Raw genomic sequence first — 22,531 nt, forward strand, 5'->3', positions numbered from 1 at the left:
CAATCCCAGAGTAGCCCTTCACTTTAAAGGCCCAGCCAGCTTCCTCCAAAGCTTCTTTGCCAAAATTCTCCATTTGTTAAATTCTCAAAATTTCTCCATTTCCACAATTACAAATCTACCTCTGCCAGCATTAGACATACACCTTATGGAATAATCATTATTTATGACCCAGCTGTAAGTAATTACCAGCTTTCCCCAATCTTCAACTCCATCAGGTAGGGCCAAGTTCATCAAAGAGATCCAAGGCAGAGGCAGGGATGACCATGCCATATGATCCAGTGTGCTTCTCTCCTGGCAGGAGTCATGAGCGAGTGTTGCCCCTGGGACTGAGTTCTCCCTTCCTTGGGCCTTCAACATTCCAACATGGATAAGGAATCCATTTGATTTTTAGACTTCTTCATATCTATCCACAGTTAGGGAGCCCAAACATCCATACTTCCCACTCACAGCCTCCCTGCCCCCATTTTATTTCTTGATTCTCCTTGGACTGATTTCATCAACTCCTTTATCCCTGTTTATGTAAGTCAACACAAGAAATTCGAGACTCCCAGGTCATTCCCAAAATCTCATTCCCAGAAGGCCCCACACATTCTTTAGGTTGTCTCCATCTTCTATCCTTTTCCAACCCCTAAAACTCTTTCTCTGTACACTCAGAGATTCTTAATTTCTCCTCCCACATGCAATCAATCATTTTTCTTTGTTATCTCTGGTTGAAGCCACTATTATTTCTTGCCTGGATCATTGAAAAAAACTTCTTGCTTAGTCTGTTTCCACCATCAATCCCTATAATCTATCATTGAGAAACTAGCCAATATAATCTTTTACAAATATGCCTAACCATGTCACTCATCTGCTTAAAACCGCAGCTGCCATTTCACTCAGAGAGAAAGCCAAAGTCCTTGCAATACCTACAAATCTAACATCAGGGGCTGATTCTCCCAGTCCCTCCAATCCAGCCACATTGGCATCTTTTCTGTGTCTTCTCTCAGAAATCCACAAGGCCAGTGTGCAAGATACTGGGGAGTATAGAAGGTAGGGGGTGTTGGGAAAAGTTGGTCAATGAGTGCTAAGTTACCATTACCATTAGGTAGGAGAAATAAGTGCCAGTGAAATACTCAGATGTTTGTATCCAATTATAGAATCACCAAAAAAAAAAAAAAAAAGGACAGACACAAAAGGAACTATATCAGTCATTCGAATTCCATGAATATTGCCATTCATCTTACTGCATTTCAGGAAAAATCAATACATACTATAACTGTGTGAAAAACATTTATATATATAGATTCTAGGCTCAGATACTTATAAACAGGTTTTCACCTAAATGAATGACCAGTGGGGCAGTCAGGTCTTCCAGGCAATGAAAGATGCCTAGAATTTTTGGCCCCCCCAATTCTATTTCAGTTGACCATTCCCCAATCACTAGGAAAAGCCAAATCACTCTAGTGAATTTCCAAAACGACCCCTACAGACAGTTCTATTTCAACAGTCTCTCGATCCACATACCCAGTGGCTACTTTCTGTTGTCAAATAGCCTTTGACCTGTTGGCACACTCCTCACCTCTCCTTCCTCCTCGGCTCCCCTGTCACTGTCCCCTGCAACATTCCCTTTCTGTTTTCACCAGTTCCAGCTTGGCAGCTCTGTCCAATTCCTCTCCTCTCCCTACCCACCCCTGCTATCCTTCCTTTTTTTTCTACATAGGCTCTTAAAAACTACCTCTACTAAATAAATGGCTCTCAAAGTATCATTTCTACATGTAGTATCTAAGCCCACATTTCCAACTGCTATTTGGTCATTCACATACAGAAATCCTCAAGTTAAACACATCCAAAATAATCTAGTCATCTTCCTCCAAAATCTGTTATTCCACTGGTTGTACCTATTTGTGTGAGTGGCAGCATCATCCAATTCACGCAATCTAGAAATGGCAAGCATCTTTGATTCCTGTTCCTCAGACCCCACAATCAGCTGATTCCACTGCCCTGTTCTTTTTCCCTTCAAAGTGTCTCATAGCTGCTTCCTTTCTGTCACAGTAGGTCAAGATATCACTATCTGTAGCTTAGAGTATTGTCAAGCCTCCTAACTGGCACTTCCACTGCAATCTGTCTTTTGATACTCCCACGAGCAGTTTCTGTAGATAATAATAGTAGCCAGTACTAACCGAATACTCATGATATGCTAGGCGCTATTCTAACTGCTTCCTGTCTTCTTTAATCTGCCCAATCACATCACAAAATAGGGATTATTTTTACTTAAACTTTAAAGATCAGGCAAAAGTGGTTTGTAGAGGTTAAATAACTCAGATCACAGAATTAACTCAGAATTGACAACATCAGGATTCAAGTTCTCTTTGGCTTCTAAATGTTTGTGCTTTTCTTTCTGATACAACTTTTTCATATTGCCTCTAGCCTATTTGCAATCTTCTGTTGTGTATTCCTATCCAACTGCCTTTTCCTTCCCCTTGTATTCTTCCAATCCATGGGTGCTTCTTTTATTTCCTTATTTACTAAGGATTATTATTATTATTCATTAGCTATTGCAAGAAAATCCTTCACAACAGGCCCCTTTTCTTTCATTGTATCCATTACATCTATCCCCAGCCCTCCTTCTCCCCACCCTCTCTTCCCAGCTGCTAAGAGAAGGGCTAGAGAAGGAAATGAATAGTATGGGTTGGTTCCAACTCCACAGGTGTGGATACACAAAACTTTCTGCAACTTTACTTTTTCTCTAACTAAATTCCAGTGTTGCTTTATGGTTCTAACATAATGAAACGCTGAAGTAAAAGTGCTTTGTAAAGAGTGCTGTTGAGCGTTCTACAAATGCAAGGTGCAATTACTCACCCTCCCTTTGCATGTCCAGGGCTTCATCTGAGTTATTTTGTGAGCAACTGAATAGGTGTTTCAAGCAAAGACTGAAAGGGGCGAATGGAGAGTAGAGCCCTAAATAATATTGACCCGGGAAATCTCTAGTTATTATTACTGCCAAAGTCCAGCTTAAACTTCAGCAGGGTTATCACGAGCAAGTAAAACAGGAAGCAAATGGGATTACCTGAAAGCCTCCACTTTAAAAATCTCTCTAGAATGCTCCCCCTGACCTCAACACTCTGGAAGTTTTAAGTTTCTGCAAGCGTCCTCCCTCACATTCACAGGGCCCCTACAAGGGCCCTTCCCTCTGGGCTCTGCACTCCGCTTCCCCGCGCCAACACCTCTCGGACCCCCGCCGGCCCACGGTGGACTACAACTCCCAGCGTGCCGCGCGCGTCCGGCCGGCTGCCTGGGGCTCGGCGCGTGGCGGCCGCCGAGCTCTGCGCGGGGCAAACCTCCCGGCGCGGCAGTGCGGGAGGTAAGTGATGGGCACGTGCGGCGAGGGCCTGGGAACGCGCCGGCCCTCTCCCCTCTCCAGGATAAAAAGAAGCAAAGATCACCACACTGGTGAAAAAAGGAAAAAAAAAAAAAAAAGCGCCCCGCCCTCCCTAGTGTCTTCTGTGTGTCCAGCGCTCCCGCAGCTTGTTGCACTCACGGGCGTGGACTCTTGTCACTCTGTCCTGGAGTGGAATTGGGGGCAGAAGCGTGTCCAGTTCCGCGGAGAACCGGGGCGAGCCGGGGGCTGCGGGACAGAGCGTGCAGGATAGGACAGGGTGGAGGCACAGCTCGCGCCACACCCCCAAACCCCTTTTCCAAAACGGGCTCCACCGGGGAGTCCCCAGACCAAAGACCTGGCATGTTTCTCTTTGAAAGTTTCAGCCAGAAACTTTCCACTCTCTTTGGAACGTGCCACACGAGTCGTTTTACTCTCTGCTGGAGGCGCAGGTCCAAGAGGCTGTGTCCTGTCCCCACACCCACTGCCCCTTCTCCAGGATATGCTTCCTTTTCCCTTGAGAAGCCCTTGGGACTCTAGAGCTCACCCCTGTCCTTGGCTACTTCGTGGGGGAGATCCAGGACAGGGGCCCTGGCGGGTGGCTTCTTGAATACATAGCTGGCTTTCCATTAGGAGTCTGTACTGCCTGGGGGATGAGTGCGGATCAATAAAAGAAGCCAACCGAGTCACAAGTCCCCCCACCCCCGTTTGAATGTACTTCCAAATGGGCTCATATTTTCTGCTTCAAATTCCTGATGCCAGGACCTCCAAAGTTATTTTAGCACATCGTGTAATGTGCTGAATCCTTATTTGTTTGCCCCCCCCCCACATACACAAACATACACTACATACCATGAGTTCTATATCCACACATAGGACACATCACAAACACATATAACACACAATATTTACTGCAGTACACACATCATACAAACACACTATGTACCTTCAGATCATTCTTGTCATGAGAGAAAAGGGTTAATGTCAAACAGTTTGCCCGCGCATGTGAGGAGGGAGTGGGTGAGTACTAGTATATTTATATTCATAAATGTTAGTTTATTACCAAAGTTAGAAACTCACTGGTAAGTGAAACCTCCTGTTGTCATAGTTTAGAATGCCTCTGTGGCTCACTTTTTTATCAAATAGGACTGATTTCTAACAGCGCTTTCTGAAACCTAACACTTTGTTTAACTAGCAAACTTTTGAACACAGCAGGCAAGGCGGGAGGGGATGTCCTTTTCTATATGTAGGGGAAAAAATGCTTGGAAAAGCTTCACAGAATCTTTCCTCCTGTGAGTGTATATAAGGTTTGGGTGTAACTGCATTTTATTTGCCTCTTTTCCTTCAAGAGTGGTGAGCCAAGTATACTTTTGTTCTCAGCAGTGCTGTCAGGATACCCTCCTTGTGGCTTCACTGCTTAACAGGACTCAAAGTTCAGTTCTCCTCCTTCGATTTAGTTGGAAAATGGTTCAGGAATTTCAGATCAAGTTCAAAAGCATTATGGAATCTTTGTCGAAAGCTCTTTATCTTCATTAGAGTACATGATTTTGAACAGCAGTGGTGACACATCCACCAAAAAAAAAAAAGATACTAAAAATATTTGAACACTTAAAATTGGTCCCTATTTCATGATTGTTTGCTTTTGCAAGAGGGCAATGGAAAAGACGGGTGAAGAGAGTACTAAAAGTATTTCTCAGCAGTGGTCTTTCAGGAAATTGAAGATTTGTAATCTCATTCCCAGAATAAGTAAGGGAAAAAATTTTTGACTTTGCAATTCAGGTTCTAAATTTAGATCATAGTTACTGATCTCCTAATGCCCCTTAAAGATTACTAAAGAAATTGGAGGCAGGCCACTTTCTTCTCAATTCTGCCTGAAGTCTAAACAACATCACAGTAGCAGATATTTTTTTCCAGAATAATTCTGGGAGTTGTGTGTGTGTTCTGAAAGGTTTTGTGCCTATTTTGACCTAAAAGTATCCAAATGTTGATTGGTGTTTATTTCAATGAAGAAGTAATCATGTATGTTTTCTATATGTGTAAAGAACAGTTTTTGTGATTCCCCCTCCCCCACCCCTATACACACAGAAGTGTTTCCCAATCAAACCAAGGAACTGTGACTGACCAAGGAAACTTATATGGAATGTTTTTACCTAGCCTCTCTAGTCTACCTCCCAATTCCTAAACTGGGATTTAGGATGATAGTGGGAGACACTATGTATTTGGGAGTTGGCAATATATTTTCTTATTTTTATATGACTCATACACAGTACCAGGTTCTCATGGGTTGTAAATGTTGTTTGCATTTGTTGGATTATGCTTTTTATGTAACTGGGATAAATGAACTCAAACCTCACAGAACTAGTTGTTTTCCTTTTGTAGAATAAGGCTTTGTTTCTGTTTGAGTTTTTGTTGGTTTCACTGGATAGGATGAATGCCAAAATAAAAGAATGTGGGTGTTTTCAGGAGATCTGGTCATCTATTTTCCATCCTCTGTGAAATATGCTACTTCCTGCATAATGAAGGAAAGGGATTTGCTACTGGGCAGTACGTTCCTCATTCTCACAAAGAGATTACTTAAAAGCCAGCTCTAGGAACTTTGTCCACATTTCTCTATTAGGAAAAACGAGTAAGGCAGGACTACAGCTTCTGATTGTTCCCTGAGTAGAGCCTGTAAGCCATGGGCTCATCTTATTTTTCCCACAGGGGAGAAAAAGAAATAGTTTTGAAACATGGCATTCAATCTCAGAACAACAGTAAAGACAGTTAGCAACAGTGAAGGGGTGGGAGAAAATGAAGAGACCTATTAAGACAGCTTGTTTTTCTTAGTACAAGACAGGTGCAGGGAAAATTCTGCCGGTTTTGGACCCATGATTCATCCACTTCCACTAATTGTGCTGAAGGTAGTTAGCCAAAGTGAACAGGCACACTGTAGCTTTAAAAAGTCAGCCATGAACCAGAAGGCAGTTGGTGCAGCTTGTGTGTGATTCCTAACGTCATGTTGGCTGAGAGCCAGCCTGGTTTTATTTCACTGTGTCAAATTGTACCTCCTTATTGAATTCCTTTGCCAGCCTACTTTGTGAAAGAAAACATTGGGGTTTCTTTGGCTGTTCTTGATAAGCCTATAAAAATATGATATGTTTTAGTTGCTTATAGGTAGGTTTTCTTTTTACTCTTCCACCAAAAAAAAAAAAATAGGAAAGAAAGAAAATAATAGTAATAAGACAATGTAGTGTGATGTTGCAGAGTATCATTGTGAGTGTTTTGTTTTGTTTTGTTTCTGAGATGCTTAGAAAATGGTGAATGTGTAACAGTTTCCAACTGAAGTGAAATCCTTCTGGTAGCTTGGAGCAGCAGCACTGCTTCCTGCCTACTCTGTGCCGGTGTGGTGTGGGGATGTATGCTGATAGCTATGTGTAGATTAAATGTTGGTTTTCTTGGCAGAGATCTAAGTGGTTTAGCACCTGGAAGTTTGTGTGTGTGTGTGTGTGTGTGTGTTTCAGGAGTGAAGATCATCCCACACTTAACGGTGCTATTTGTTAATCATCTACTTCTCTAACAGTGATAAAAATCTTGTGAATATACTAAGTGATGCACTTGCCATGTCAGAGTAATCCCTGGAGAAGGAGTGCCGAAGTATAAAGTGATTTGAAAGGAAATGTATTTAATTGATGGCTTCAGCTGAATAAGAACAAACCACGTTTCCGGGATTAGTTTTTCTGTTTTATTTTGTTTCTGGGTTTTGGGGTTTTTGTTTTGTTTTGTTTTTCTTTGAAGCAGTTTTGTTCCTAGCTTTTTCATCGTGTTAATTGCCTATTTAATTGTGGAGGGTTTTCATTTTTTCACAGTCCTCATCCTACAAACAAAAAGAGTGGTGGATGTTACTATATCTTCTTAAATGTTTTGGTGATTTTATATAAATTGAATGAGCTGCCTACCCTCGCTTACACACACACACACACACACACCAGCACCACCTTTCTGTACTAAGGACGATCTGGCATTTTTTTTTTTTTGTGAGCTTCCTGCTTTACTAACAGCATGGTCATCTCCCAGACTGGTTTTTGAGGCTTTCGTTGAGAATATGTGAGGTAGGGGGATACTTGCTGACAAAAGCTGTAAGTGCGCTCCTGCATTACAATGAAAAAAATCTGGGAGCAGAGGGAGTGGACAAAAAAAGAAAAAGCAATAAAAGAAATCACAGTCTGTGGTGGAAGGGGGCAGGAAAAGGGGGATTTTTTTTTCCTCCACTTCGACTCATTTATGAGTTGCAATATCTTAAGTGAAAGCTTGGCACCCAGAGGAAGCTGTGCCAGGTCACACAGCACTTGTTTTGAACGAGGATTCAATTTCATTTGCAAATGCTTATTGTCAAGGCTGGGAGTGCCAGTACAGATGAAAGCACCCCAATTCATCTGTCTCCTTCAGTTGTTTAGGTTTAATCACATCTATCCAATCGCTCAGGGAACTAGAGATTTAAACAAACATACGTGAACTGGTGTGAAGCTGTAAAAAGGAACCATTATGTCTGATTCAGAATATATATTCTTCTCTCACCTTCTCAGAATTAAACACAAGCTTTTCTCCCTTATTGATTAGTTGCTGAAGTAAAGAAACCCTGCAACCTTCCCATGCTATCTGTTGACATGGAAAACAAGGAAAATGGCTCTGTCGGTGTAAAAAAGTAAGTGAAGCTGGCTTCTGAGTTCTGCTTCTGCAAACAACAGAGGGACTTGGTTTCTATTTTTACAGGTCTTGCTTATTGACTACAGTACACATTTGGGGGGTTGTCTCGGTTTGTCTACACTGGCCACCAGCCTTCTTGGTCTCTTACCCAACTTCAGTTGCCTTTTTCTGTATTGCATTTCCAAGGTAGGCATGACTCAGATATCAAAATGGGCACAGATCAGTGTAGCAGGCTATGGAACCAGGAAGATTGAGGATTTCAGCCCTGTATTCCCTAGAAACAAAAACAAAATAAACATAGACTCTGCCTTCCAAGTCTATAGGCTACTAGGATAGGGGCAGAAAATGGAGTTTGATTCTTTTTTCTTCTTCCTTTTTTTTTTTTTAAATAAATAACCTCCAACTCTCAAAACTGAGAACTGTAGTTAAAGAAGAGAAACGCTTCAGTCAGACTACTAAGTTTAACAACTTCTCTGCCCTGATTTTTAAAACTGTTCCTTGAATGTGAAATATCTCAGTGCCTACCATGGTGTTCTATTTTAATATCTATTCCCACATTTGAAACTAATGATTATATTTATTGTGTAAGGGTTAAATGCTTGATTTTTTTAATTAAGAAAATTCAATTGTATTATATAGCATTATATTCTAAATCAGGGCAAAGCTAATTCACAAGATATCAGTGAGTATACTAAAACTGTATATTCATATTTAAGAGTTGTATTGAAGCTTGATTACAAAGAGAAAATAAATTCTGAGACAGTGTTATCTATTTGGTTTAAAATTGTCAGTTTGAATATTGGAAGAAACTAATTAAATGTAATCCATAGAAACAGTGATATCTAAATTAGGAGACAGTGTGCTATGTTTATGAATAGAAGCATATTTTGCTTCACAGCAAAATTACATTAAAATTAACTTAATAAAATCTGCTTCTAAAATTCTCATGTAATTTATATATTAATGCCACACTGCCATGCTTACTCCCATTCTTAAAATTGAACATAGAGAGATGGAGGAGGAATGAAAGAAATGGATCCTTCTTTATGAGGTAGATGATTGCTATCCAGTGGTAGTTGTAGCAGTCATGGAAATATTCTGTGCTTGTGATGGCCAAAATGGTAGCCAGTATATATTGCAGTTAAGAACTTGAAAGGGGACTAGTGTTAACTGATATACTGAGCTCTAAATTGTGCCTAATTTTAATAAATTTAAGCTAATAACTTTATTGAAATATAACAAATTACATGTGCTTAAAATATAAAATTTGGTGTGTTTTGACATTTGCCTATACCTGTGAAACCACTGCCACAGTTATGATAATGAATGTATCCTTTATCCCCAGTTACCTTATAACCCTTTATAATCTCACCTTCTCTTTTCTGCCCTTGTATCCCCGGGCTACCATTGAATTGCTGTCACTACAAATTAGTTTGATTTTTCTAGAAATTTGTATATATGTATATATTGTCTGGTGTCTCACTGGGCATAATTCATTTGTGATTTATACATGTTATTACTTAGTTCATTACTTTTACTAATATTTCATTGTTTGGATATAAAACAGATTAATAACTGTCCATCTATATGATGATAGATATTTGAGTTGTTTCCATTTTTTTTAGATGTTACAAATTAAGCTGCTTTGATCTAGTACAGGTCTATTCTGTGGACATATGCTTTCATTTATCTTCCATGGAAGAGGAATGGTATTGGGTAGGTTATGATAGGTGTGTATTTAATTTTTAACAAACTGACAGATTACTTTTCAAACTGGTTGTTCCATACACATTCCTACAGCAGACTGTGAGTACATAAGTTGTCCTATGTCCTTGTGAACTTGGTATGACCAATCTTTTTCATATTAGACATTATATTTGGTATAGGTTTAACTTTTATTTCCCTAGTGACAAATGATGTGGAGCCTGTTTTCATGTGCTTATTTGAATTTTGTGTATCTTCTTAGTTGTAGTATTATTCAGATATTTTTTCCTCTTTTATTGGTTTATTATTTTTTCATATTTGTTGCATAGAAGGTTTTTATATAATGCTAATACAAGTTCTTCATCATATATAAGATTTGAAAATATTTTCTCCTAGCATGTGGCTTGTCTTTTTATTCTCTCTACAATGTTCTTGAAAGTGCAAACATTTTTTTAGTTCTGACAAAGTCCTATTTATCAATTTTTCCTTTTATGGATTATACTTTTCATGTCATATTTAAGAAATCTTTGCCTAAACAGAGTCTCAATGATTTTCTCCATTTTCTTATAAAAGTTTTCTATAGTTTTAGGGTTTAGGGTTTAGGGCTATGGCTTTTGGGGGGTGGGGGGTAAACAGGGATTGAACTCAGGGGCACTAGACCGCTGAGCCACATCCCCAGCCCTACTTTGTATTTTATTTAGAGACAGGGTCTCACTGAGTTGCATAGCACCTTGCTGTTACTGAGGCTGGCTTTGAACTCTGCTCCAAGTTGCTTAATGCCTTACTAAATTGCTGAGGCTGTCTTTGAACTTGTGATCTTCCTGCCTCAGCCTCCAGAGCTGCTGGGGTTACAGATGTAGGCCACCATGCCCAGCAGGACTGTGATTTTTGAGTCTGTCTTTTTGAGTTAATTTTTTTGTGAAATATGAAATAAGAATTGAAGTTTTTTTGTTGGTGATAGTAGCTGTTTTTTTGCCTGTGGATATCCAAATTTTCCAGCACCGTTCGTTTAATGCTCCTTCAACTTTATTGAAAAATAATCAATCATACATGCATGGGTCTATTTCTAGACTCTCTATTCTATTCTGTTGCTTTTCACACACAAACACACACACACACACACACACACACACCAATGCAACACTGCTTTGATGACTATAGCTTTGATAACTGTAGTCTGAAATCAAGTAGTGTTAAGCCACTTAACTTTGTTGTTCTTTTTCAAGATTGTTTGGCTCTTTACATTTCCATGGTAATTATAATTTTTTTTCAGTGTGTCTTATATTCATTTGATAAGATTCTATTTCTTTGCATTTAAGTTTACTAACCTTTTCTTTAAAATTTTTCAACTCAACTCAGCACCATGTACAGCCAGAGGAATGAGAAGTTGTGCTCCATTTGGGTACGATGTGTCAAAATGCATTCTACTGTCATGTATAAACTAATCACAACAAATAATAAATAAATAAATAGTGTTAATATCACCAGATCAGAGCTAATATATAAGGACAAATTATATGTGATAGCAGAATACATAATGAAGAAACAATTTGAAATAACTATGAAATAAGTACACTTCTAAAATCTTATCAGATGAGTATGAACAAGTTGAAGGACACTGTCAAAAGATTCTGTAGAAGAAACAGATTATGCTTTTATATTGGAAGGCAGGATCCTATCAGTAGAATATTACACCAGATTAATTTGTAGATTTATCATATAAGCACTTAAAATCCACCAAATAATTTTTGAACTTTGACATGATTATTCTACTCATAAGAAAGTATCATAAAAATTATTATCACTTAATTCTTTCAAGTATGCTTAAATTCTTCTAGATTAACAGCAGAATAAATGGAGTCTGTTACTTTGTTTAGAGGCATAATTTACAATTAAATTAAACTATTCCGATATACTTGCTGGCTTGTGCACTTTGCTAGATCATATATAAACCAGTAAGAAAAGAGTTAATTCTCTCTTAAATTAATTTTATATGTATGTGTGTATAAAGATTTCACTATCAGTTATCTTTGAATGTGCATTTTAATCATCTGGTTTCTGCCTTAGTCTATTTGAAATTTGATAGTGTCCATAAAGTATAGCAACCTAAAACATCAAAAAAGTTTTTTTTCATCTCTTGTTAATCTGACTCCATGTTTTTGTTGTTGTTGTTGTTTGTTTGTTTTGTTTTTTGGTACCAAGGATTGAATTCAGGAGCATTCAATCACTGAGCCATATCCCCAGCCCAATTTTGTATTTTATTAGAGACAGGGTCTCACTGAGTTGCTTAGCACCTCGCCAGTGCTGAGGCTGGCTTTGAACTTGCGATCCTCTTGTCTCAGCCTCCGAAGCTGCTGGGATTATAGTCGTGCGCCATAGTGCCTGGTTCCCAGGAATTTTTCATTTCAGACAGTATAGATATTACCTCTAAAAGTTAGACTTGGTCTTTTTCAAAGATTTATTCCATATCTCTACTCAGTATTTTCAGTCTTTTCTCTAGCTTCATGAACATATAGAATATAGCCATAATAACTGTTTCTATGTCCCTATCTATTAATTTTATCATTTAGATGATTTCTCAATTTAGTTTACTGAATTTTCTTCCCATTGTGGATTGTATTTTCATACTTCTTTGCATGTATGGTTATTTTTTATGGAAATCTAGACTATATAATTGTGCCTTGTTGGATGGTGGATGTTTTTTATATTCTTATAAATATACTAGGATTTTTGTTTTGGTTTGGTTTTTGTTTGTCTTGGGATGCTTTTTTTGATGTGTCCTTATCTGGTTTTGGTATGAGTGTAATATTAGCTTCATAAAATGAGTTTCCCTTTCTATTTCATGGAATAATTTGAGGAGTATTAACAACTGTTCTTTAAACTTTTGGTAGAATTCAGCTGAGAATTCATCTGGTCATGGACTTTTCTTTGTTGAAAGACTTTTTATTATTGCTTCTATCTCATTGCTAGTTATTGATCTGTCTAGTGTATCTATGTCTGTTGATCTAGTTTTGGCAGATCATATTTGTCTAGCAGTGTATCCATTTCTTCTAGGTTTTCTAATTTAATGGAGCCTGAATTTTCAAAATAGTCCCTAATGACCTGCTGAATACCTGTGATGTCTGTGGTGATTTCTCCTTTTTCGTCTCTAATTTTATTAAGTTGGTGCTCTCTCTCTGTCTCTCTCTCTCTCTCTCTCTCTCTCTCTCTCTCTCTCTCTCTCTCTCTCTCTCCCCTCTCTCCTCTCTCCTCTCTCTGGTTAGTTTGGCTAAGTCTTTTTTATCTTTTCAAAGAACCGGTACTTTCTATTGTTTTTTGTATTCTCAATTTCATTGATTTCAGCTCTGATATTAATTCTTCCTTTCTACTGATTTTGGAATTGGTTGGATCTTCTCTTTTGAAGCGCTATGAGATACAAAATTGGGTTGTTGGTGATCTTTTTGATTTTCTTATGTAGGCACTCATAGTTATAAACTTTCCCCTTAGAACTGCCTTTATATCATTCCAAAAGTTCTGGTATGTTGTACCACTATTCTCATTTGAGTCTAAGAATTTTTAAATTTCTTCCTTAATTTTTTCTTTCAACTATTCATCATTCAAAACTATTGTTCAATCTCTATGTGTTTATATAGTTTCCATAGGGTTTTGTCATGTTGATATCTAATTTTATTCCATTATGATCTAATAAGATGCAAGGAATTACATCATTTTTTTTGTACTTGCTAAGAGTTGCTTTGTGGCCCAGAATATAGTCTATTTTTCAGAAGGTTTCATGAGCCACAAAGAAGAAAGTGTATTCAGCTGTTGTTAAGTTCATTTTATTTATAGTATTTCTCAGGTCCAAAGAGTTTCATGTCTGCTTGACTTATCTAATGATGAGAGAGGTGTGTTTAAATCACCCAGTATTATTATACTGGAGTCTTCGATTCAAGTAGTGTCTCTTTTGTGTAATTATTTGCACCAATTTTTGAAGCATAAATATTTATTATTGTTTTATCTTCTTGTTGGATTGTTCCTTTATCAGTGTGAAGTGACCTTCTTTGTCTCTCTCCATGATTTTGGTTTGAAGTCTGCTTTATCAGATATGAGAGTAGCTACTCCTGCTTGTTTGGGGATTCCTTTGCATTGTATGTCAATTTTCATCCTATAGCTGTCTTTGCCTGTAAGGTGCATCTCTTCCAAACAACATACACTTAGGTATTGTTTTTTAATGTCTTATTTTTTAATGTTTTTATATTCGACTCATCATCCCAAGGTTTCACATCTAGTAAGATGGAAGACATGGTGACAAGTGCAGGTTTTTTGGCTTTCTTTGACTCATACTGTGCAAGGCATTCCTCCCTTAGCCTCTTTGCTTCTTCACTTTCCTCCTCATCAGATCCAAAGAGATGTATGTCATCATCATCTTTGCTCTCTGTAGCTCCACTCCCTGTGGTATCTTCCACCTTGGCAGGGCCATACTTGCCCAAAGCTTTCTTCACTCCAGGAAGGCTGGCCTTTTCCTTTTCATAAGACTTGATGTGATTATACCAACTTGTAAAAATCAGTTGATGTGATTATACCAACATTGGGCATGGCACAAGTCTGCAGGTGGTCGGCCAGAGACTGATTCAAATACTGCCACATCTGCTTGTAATGGCACATACCCCTCTATGTAGCTCTTGTCCACCACGTAATCATTGAGTATCTGAAAGCCGGCTGGGCTTTCTAGGTCTCAGAAACCCATGGCCTCGTCTGTTACTGGTAGCTGGATAGCAGTGGAGGAAAGAGCTCCTTTTCAATTTTGAAGGAGAAGTTTGCTGGATATAGCAATCTTGGTTGGCAGTTATTTTCTTTCAGTACTTGGAACATATCATTCCAAATGCTTCTGGCTTTTAGAGTTTGCACTGAAAAATTGGAAGCAATTCTGACAGGTTTGCCTTTAAATGTGACCTTACATTTTTCTCTTGAGGTTTTAAAAATTTTATCCTTGTTCTTCATGTTAAGCATCTTAATTATAATGTGTTGTGGAGAGATTCTTTTTTGATCTTGTTTATTTGGAATTCTGAATGTCTTCTGTATCTGGATATCCATCTCATTGTCATGGTTTGGAAATTTTTTTGTTATTATTTCCCTGAAGAGGTTATGAATTTCATTAGCCTGCATCTCACAACCCTCCTTAATTCCAGTGATTCATAAATTGGTCTCTTACTATGTTTCCAGAGTTCTTGTATATTCTGATCATAGTTACTTATTTTCTTTTCTTAAGTGCTTTCTGAATGTTTAAGTCTGGCCAGTTTGTCTTCTAGTTCTGAGATTCTTTGTTTAGTGTAGTCTATTAGAGAGACTTTCAAGTAAACATTTTATTTGATTTATTATGTCTTTCATTTCCAAGATTTCCATTTGTTTCTTTTTCAATATTTCTAACTCCTTATTTAATTTCTCATTCATATTCTATACTGACTTCCTTAATTCATTCACTTGTTTTTCTGTGTTCTCTTAGAATTCATTGATTGTTTTTATAATGATTCTTTTGAATTCTTTAGCTGATATTTCATCTACTTCAGTATCTTTTGGGTCAGTTGCTGGTGATTATGAACTTTAGGAGGTTTTGTGTTACTTTGGTTTTTTCCCCATATTTTCTATATTCCTTTGTTGGGTTTATGCATCTGTTGGGAGGTATTTATTTTCTGCTATTATGTGGGGGCCTTTTTAGGGCATGGTCTTTACTTGACAAAGTATCCTAGAGTAATCTAGATAAAGATACCTGAGTAGTTGTGGTATCCACAGTCTTTGCATTAATTCTGTTTTTCCTGTAGCAGTGGATGTCTGTAAGTGGGCCCATGCAGCCTTCCCCTTATCTGTTTCTACTTGGGGCCTGGTTGTTAGTTGGGGTTTTGTCTTCAATTCTTTGTACTAAGATATAGCTGAAGATTGAGTGTCATCAATTTGTATGGGGAGCAAGTTACACTCTGTTTCTTGGAAGAGTTTAGTTCAACACAGAGTCTCTACCCTGTAAACTTGTAGTGTTTTTGTTGGTTCCAAGCACCTCCCAGAACAGGGCAAAACAAACAATAGCAACAACAGATGCAAATAACATATAGCATTAAAATAAATACCCATTTACTATTGTGACATGTGTGACATTAATTACCACAAAAAACATGAGTGGCAGGGTCAGCAATTGTCACCAGTAAAAAACAATAACCATGAACTAGATCCTAGGTTTTATAGGAAATAGTAGGTGTCACCTATATCATCCACAGCAGTAATAATTGCATCAGCATTAATGGTGGAGCCAGGAATTATATGGAACAATTTGTTCTTAAAGTTGGTAAAACTACAGCTAATGAAGAGAAAAGAAAATGTGCTAGCAAGGTAGAAAAGAGTTTATAATTTCAAAAAGTGAACATAGAGAATGCAGAAGAGCTGTAGCAGGAAGGAGGAGAAAAATAGGAGAAACAAAGCAAAGGGAGAGAGAAAGAGCACAACAGCAGAATTGACTGTTAGTGGGAGAAAAAAGACAGAAAGAAAAACAAGAGAAACAAACAAATGAAAACATTACAGAACAAAACCAAACTATACAAGCCCCAAAACCCTCAAAAGACAAGGTAAGAAAAATAAGTACATTAAAAAGGCTCAATGAGAAAAAAAATAAACAAACATGTGTATGCATATATGTCCCTGGACCAATCACCACCACAGGAATGCACACGTGCACACATATGAACACACACAAAGAAAGAAAAATATAAAGATTTTTAATGAAAAATGACAGAACAGTCTCCACTGAGGTGTTCAAAATAGTTGACAAGAATGGATGGTCACTATCTATGCCCTACTGTCTTTCTTTGCAGTTCTTCTTGAGCTGTGTACTCAGAAAAAGAGCAGGGGCTGGGGTTGCTAACCCCTTCCTCTTTCTTTGTTGCTTTCTGAGTTGTCAGTTGGAATGGTCTAAGACTGAAGCTGTTTGAAATAAGTCTCAGTTTCCTTTCTCAACAGTATGAGGTAGGATGGAGTGGGAAGTACTGTTAGTTGGAGTTTTGTCTGCAGAGACCAGATGGGGTGCCCTCCCAGGATGGGGCTGCTGCAGAGATCAATGGGAGGAGTTCCAGCTTCTGGGGAATCAGGCCTCAGAGGCTTTGTTGGTGTCTGCTCTGAAGAGATTAGATCAACACATCCCTAGGGCCTGGCAGTTGCCAATCTTGGTTGGGGGTCAGGATCTCAGGAGCATCCCAAGAATTCTTCTCATGGGGCAGGGGAGCCAGTCCTCCACACACTCTGCTGTTCAGGTACACAGCATTCTCAGGTTTAATCCCTGAATGTTTCCACACCTGCCTGATCAGATTCCCAACCCACATCAACTGGTCACTTGAGTTACCAGACTCAAAGGAGAAAGGATTTAGGCTTTCCTTTGCTTTTCTGACTCAAATCCTCTGGGTAAATCTTCTCTGTGCCTGATGTACTTACTTTCTGCTAGGTGCACACTAGGCCACAAAGTAGGCACTTGCTGGGACAGTATGGCAGTGTTTGCTGTCCCATAGGAGCAGCTGCAGCATGGTCACCTGTTGTGAGCCAGCCATGGCTGTGTGTGTGAGCTATGCACATTTGAGCTTATGAGGGGACTGGACTGACTTTGCTCTGACTGGGCTGTGCAATGTATGTGTCCTTTTCTCTCACTCTGCCTATGATCCCCATGCAGCACCTGAGATGAGTGTGGCTTTTCATGATGTCAGTCAAACTGTTGACCAAGACATCACCAAGCAAGACTTTACCCTCCGAACCCGACTCCTTGTTTTCTTGTAATATTACCCCTCTGCCTTATTTGGGTAGAATGTTTTGTCAAACAGCTCTCCCCAGTAAACACCAGGCTTCAGATATTTTCTGTGTTTGTGTGATTTTTTTTTGTTGCCAGCCCAATTCACCCAGAGTGACCCTGATCCAGTCGCGTGTTGTGACAGTCACCTCAAGATGGCTCCTGCCTCAGCTCTCCGTGGCCAGTTGGGAAAAAGAGCACATTTCAAGCACCCATGCACAGTGCAGCCTCTGGATGTGCTGAGTTTGGGTTTCTTTTCTGGTTTCAGGTTTTTCCATACCAAATCTGTTCCTCTCTGTGCTCTCCCTCCCTCTGTGGTGAACCAGCGCCACTGCAGCTGCTGCAACTGGCTTGGTTCCAATGTACTCTTTCTTCTTTTTTAACATACTCACATTCTGAATCTCAAAGATATTCTGAATGTCCAATATTGAATTTTAGTGAAATCCATTTCACCCACCTCAATGAGTAGCAGCGAGTCAGTGAACAACTGGGAATGCTTGTCTATTTTGAATCCCCCCTTATCCTAAATTTTCTAAATACATTGATTAGTAGATTTATAGTATAACTCCAGTTGGACCTAAAAATTTCTTTGGACATACTTGACAATACTTGACCTGCATTTATATTTCATAAAATTTACAGTTGAAAAAGTAGAATCACATCCCCAACTAATTTTCTAAATATACTTAAAGTTTTGCAAAAACTGAACCAAGTACCAAAATATAATTTTCTTGTCATATTTGCATTCACATTGACACAACTGATTTATCTTGATTTAACTTCAAAGCTGAAGTGTATTTGTCCCAAAACTACGTCTGTCCAAGTTAAATAAGTTTATTAATGCACATGTCAACTTAATATTATTATCATTGAATTCAGAGGTATATATGAATTGATAAGCAACTATAAGTTTATCAGTGTCAATAAACCATTGTTTAATTTTTTTCTTGAAGCTTGTTCATGTTAGAAGAATGTTTAAAGTCATTATTTTATTATATTCTGTAAAGTTGCAATTTCAAAACATAAAAACTTTGTACTTATTTAGTTAGGTCAAAATCAATTTTCCTTCTTGTATCTTCAAATTTAGCTCATTTGTATGCAGTGCAATATCAACAAAGAAACAAATTACTCTTCCATTTTTGTCTTTAATTCTTGAATATTTAGATAGCATTCTTATCATTTTAATCAAATATTTAATTTGTTTCACCAGTACTACAAATATTTGTAAAACTCTTCCAGAACTTAACCATTAAGCCCTGGCAAATAATATAGATTGTTAAATTTATTATCTTCTGTTTCTTTTAACAGTTTCCTTACTGGTATTGAGCAATACTATTGGCAAATATGTGCCGAACAATTTAATAATGGTATCTATAACACTATTCAAGAGTTCACTTCAGAAAATTGAACATAGGTATTATACAGTGGAATGAAACAATAAAGTAAACATTGATCTCTTGTTTCACAATTACAGTAAGCCTAGGTGTTTTTTTTAACCTAACATGGAGCACCATCCATTGCCTTATAATTTAATTTGTTCATATATAGATGAAATTCTTGTGGCAGAAGCAAATGATTTAAAAGTACCTAAATCATGAGTTCAATTTTTCAGATTGTAAATTGCCATTTCTTCATAATGTTAGAAGTCTTTTGAGATAAAACATGTCTCAGGTATTAACTTGGCAGCATCTTTTATATTATAGTTTTACCTAAAGCTAAAGAAAAACACTTGTGGTTTTTCAAGTTTTAATCAGTTGGTCTTGGATTCTGTTTCTAGAAGACCTTGTATTCTTTTGACAATGATTTGATGGTTTGTTTGGAAAATCTTTCACTTTTCTGAAGTACCTTTTTAGGCTTTTCTTATAATATTTTAACAGAACCAAAATAACCATATGTCCATTGGGATAAAAAATGTGTTTTTTTTTTTTTTAAACAAGATTCCCATCCATTTCTACTAAATGAAGTTATAAGCTCCTATTTTGTTTTAGATCTCTTTAAAGTGTTTTCTTGGATGTTTAATGTTTATTTCAGGTGATTGCTTTTATTAATTCTTTTTTTGATTTTTGAGAAGAAACTTATCAAATTCACTCTTTTTGATAAAATGTCTCATAATAATATTCATTTCATATTTTTACCATTTATTGTACACAATGAACAACATTTGCTCATCTTGTTCTAAGAAATTATAACTTCTTCAAAATATTGTGAACATACCTTATTCCAGGCCCCTTTTTCCTTTATTGTCCCAGTATTAGTTTCTGCATCTTCTCTCAATTACACCTCTTTTTAAAATGTGTCTCTTTATTTTTAATTAAAATATTTAATTATGTAATAATGAAAACAATTACACATCTATCAATTTAATTACCAATTACAGCACAGAAGGGAATCTTCATAACTCATACCGTCTGCAAATACTCAACCAACACATTACAATGTTAGATGGATGCATAGGAAAGAGTCATTTGAAGTGAAACAGTCTATTGACACAAACCACTAGATGGGTGATTTGTATATGTGTAGTACTAGGAAGGACACACACCTGATGTGTGAACTTTAATTCGGCAACAGCATCCTGTGGGATGGCGTTGTTAAAATGAAATGTAGGTGGAGCAAAACAATGAAATTGTGTTAACAGACATATTTTGTACCACTTCCAAGTTTTTAATTATATGTAAATTAAATTAAAAATTTAGTTTTCCTGTCAAATGTTAAATGCTCACCAACATGTTACTAGTGGCTATTGAAAGATACAAGTGTATATTCAAGAGAAGTTCTTACATATGTGCACTAAGGGAAGGTTGACTAAACATGAGATTGAGGAAGATGATTATCCCAGGTGGCAAGAATAGGGTTGGGCACCTGAACCACAGATAAATATAGTTATTGCCATAATTCTAGCTTTTATTTTAGATCTTTCAAACAAAAGCTGAATGAAGAAACTGTAGAACTCAATAAAACAATAACTTAGACTTAACTGACATATATAGAATATTTCATCGATCAATGAGTGAATACACTATCTTCTCAGCAGCACGTGGATCCTTCCCTAAAATAGACCATATATTATGCCACAAAGCAACTCTTGGCAAATACAAAAGTAGAGATACTACCCTGCATTCTATCAGATCATAATGGAATGAAATTAGAAATCAATGATAAAATAAAAAATAAAAGCTATTCCAACAACTGGAGACTAAATAATATGCTATTAAATGAACAATGGATTGCAAAAGATATCAAAGAAGAGATTTTAAAATTCTTAGAGGTAAATGAAAACACTGATACAACATATCAAAATCTCTGGGACACTATGAAGGCAGTACTAAGTGGAAAGTTCATTGCATGGAGTTCATTCCTTAAAAGAAGAAAAAGCCAACAAATAAATGACCTAACATTACATCTCAAAGCCCCCCAAAAAGAAGAAAAAATCAACACCAAAGTTGTAGAAGATAGGAAATAGTTAAAATCAGAGCTGAAATGAAATGAAACAAAAGAAACAGTTGAAAAAATTGTCAAAACAAAAAGCTAATTCTTTGAAAAAAATAAATAAAATTGATAAACCTTTAGCCATGCTTATGAAGAGGAGAGAGAAAACTCAATTACTAACATCTGTGATGAAAAAGGAAATATCACAAAGGACACTACAGAAGATAATTAGAAATTATTTTGAAAATTTGTACTCCAATAAAATAGAAAATACCAAAGGCATCGACAAATTTCTAGAGTCACATGATTTGCCCAAATGAAACCAGGATGACATACACAGTTAAAATAGAATAATTTCAAGCAATGAAATAGAAGCCACCATCAGAAGCCTACCAACCAAGAAAAGTCCAGGACCAGATGGATACACAGCTGAGTTCTACAAGACTTTTAAAGACGAACTAATACCAATACTACTCAAATTATTTCATGAAATAGAAAAAGAGGGAACACTTCCAAACTCATTCTATGAGACCAATATCACCCTGATTCCAAAACCAGGCAAAGACACATCAAAGAAAGAAAACTTCAGACCAAATATCTCTAATGAACATAGATGCAAAAATTCTCAATAAAATTCTGGCAAATCAAATACAAAAACATATCAAAAAGATGGTGCACCACAATCAAGTGGGATTCATCGGAGGGATGCAGGGTTGGTTCAGCATACAGAAATCAATAAATGTAATTCATCAAATCAATAGACTCAAAGATAAGAATCAAATGATCTTTATGCATCTAATAGAAGAAAAAGGCTCAAATCTTCATCATGTCAGATTAGCCCCCAACTTCTTTAATAAGACTCTTATAGTACAAGAAGTAAAATCAATAATCAATAAATGGGATGGATTCAAATTCAAAACCTTCTTCTCAGCAAAAGATAATAGGGATAATAGGTACTTATCTCAACATTATAGAAGTTATCTATGCTAAGCCACAGACCAACATCATTATAAATGGAGAAAAATTGAAAGCATTCCCTCTAAAAACTGGAACAAGGCAGGGATGCCCTCTTTGACCACTTCTATTTAACATAGGTCTTGAAATACTAGCCATAGCAATTAGACAGATGAAAGAAATTAAAGGGATACAGATAGGAAAAGAAGAACTCAAATTAGCACTATTTGCTGATGACATGATTCTATACGTAGAAGACCCAAAAAATTCCACCAGAAAACTTCTACAACTAGTGAATGAATTCAGCAAAGTAGCAGGATATAAAATCAACACTCATAAATCAAAGGCATTTCTGTATATAAGTGACAAATCCTCTGAATGAGAAACAAGGAAAACTATCCTATTTACAATAGCCTCAAAAAAAGTAAAATACTTGGGAATCAACCTAACGAAACAGGTGAAAGTCCTCTACAACAAAAACTACAGAGCGTTAAAAAAAAGAAATTAAAGAAGATAGATCTTAGAAGATGGAAAGATCTCTCTTGTTCTTGGATAGGCAGAATTAACATTGTCAAAATGCCATACTACCAAAAGCACTATACAAATTT

At 37.2% G+C, this 22,531-nt stretch overlaps 1 protein-coding gene across 3 annotated transcripts in view; it reads left to right on the forward strand.

The window, feature by feature from the left end:
* Positions 1-3,245: 3,245 nt before the first annotated feature.
* The window catches only part of Samd13 (sterile alpha motif domain containing 13), a 49,024-nt gene continuing 29,738 nt past the window's right edge, over positions 3,246-22,531 (forward strand). Inside the window, exons 1-2 of one of the 3 annotated variants that reach the window (XM_046443234.2) lie at positions 3,246-3,343; positions 7,955-8,039. In XM_046443234.2, coding sequence (XP_046299190.1) covers positions 7,987-8,039 — 53 coding nt within the window. In that variant the 5' untranslated portion in view covers positions 3,246-3,343; positions 7,955-7,986. Of the gene's footprint in view, positions 3,344-6,398; positions 6,512-7,954; positions 8,040-22,531 lie in introns of those variants that run through there. The other 2 variants (XM_046443232.2, XM_046443233.2) reach the window with 2 other exon arrangements.

Source organism: Marmota monax, unplaced genomic scaffold, assembly GCF_021218885.2.
Source record: "Marmota monax isolate L192 unplaced genomic scaffold, Marmota_monax_Labrador192_F-V1.1 WCK01_AAM20220418_F8-fsc00046, whole genome shotgun sequence".
NCBI lineage: Eukaryota > Metazoa > Chordata > Mammalia > Rodentia > Sciuridae > Marmota > Marmota monax.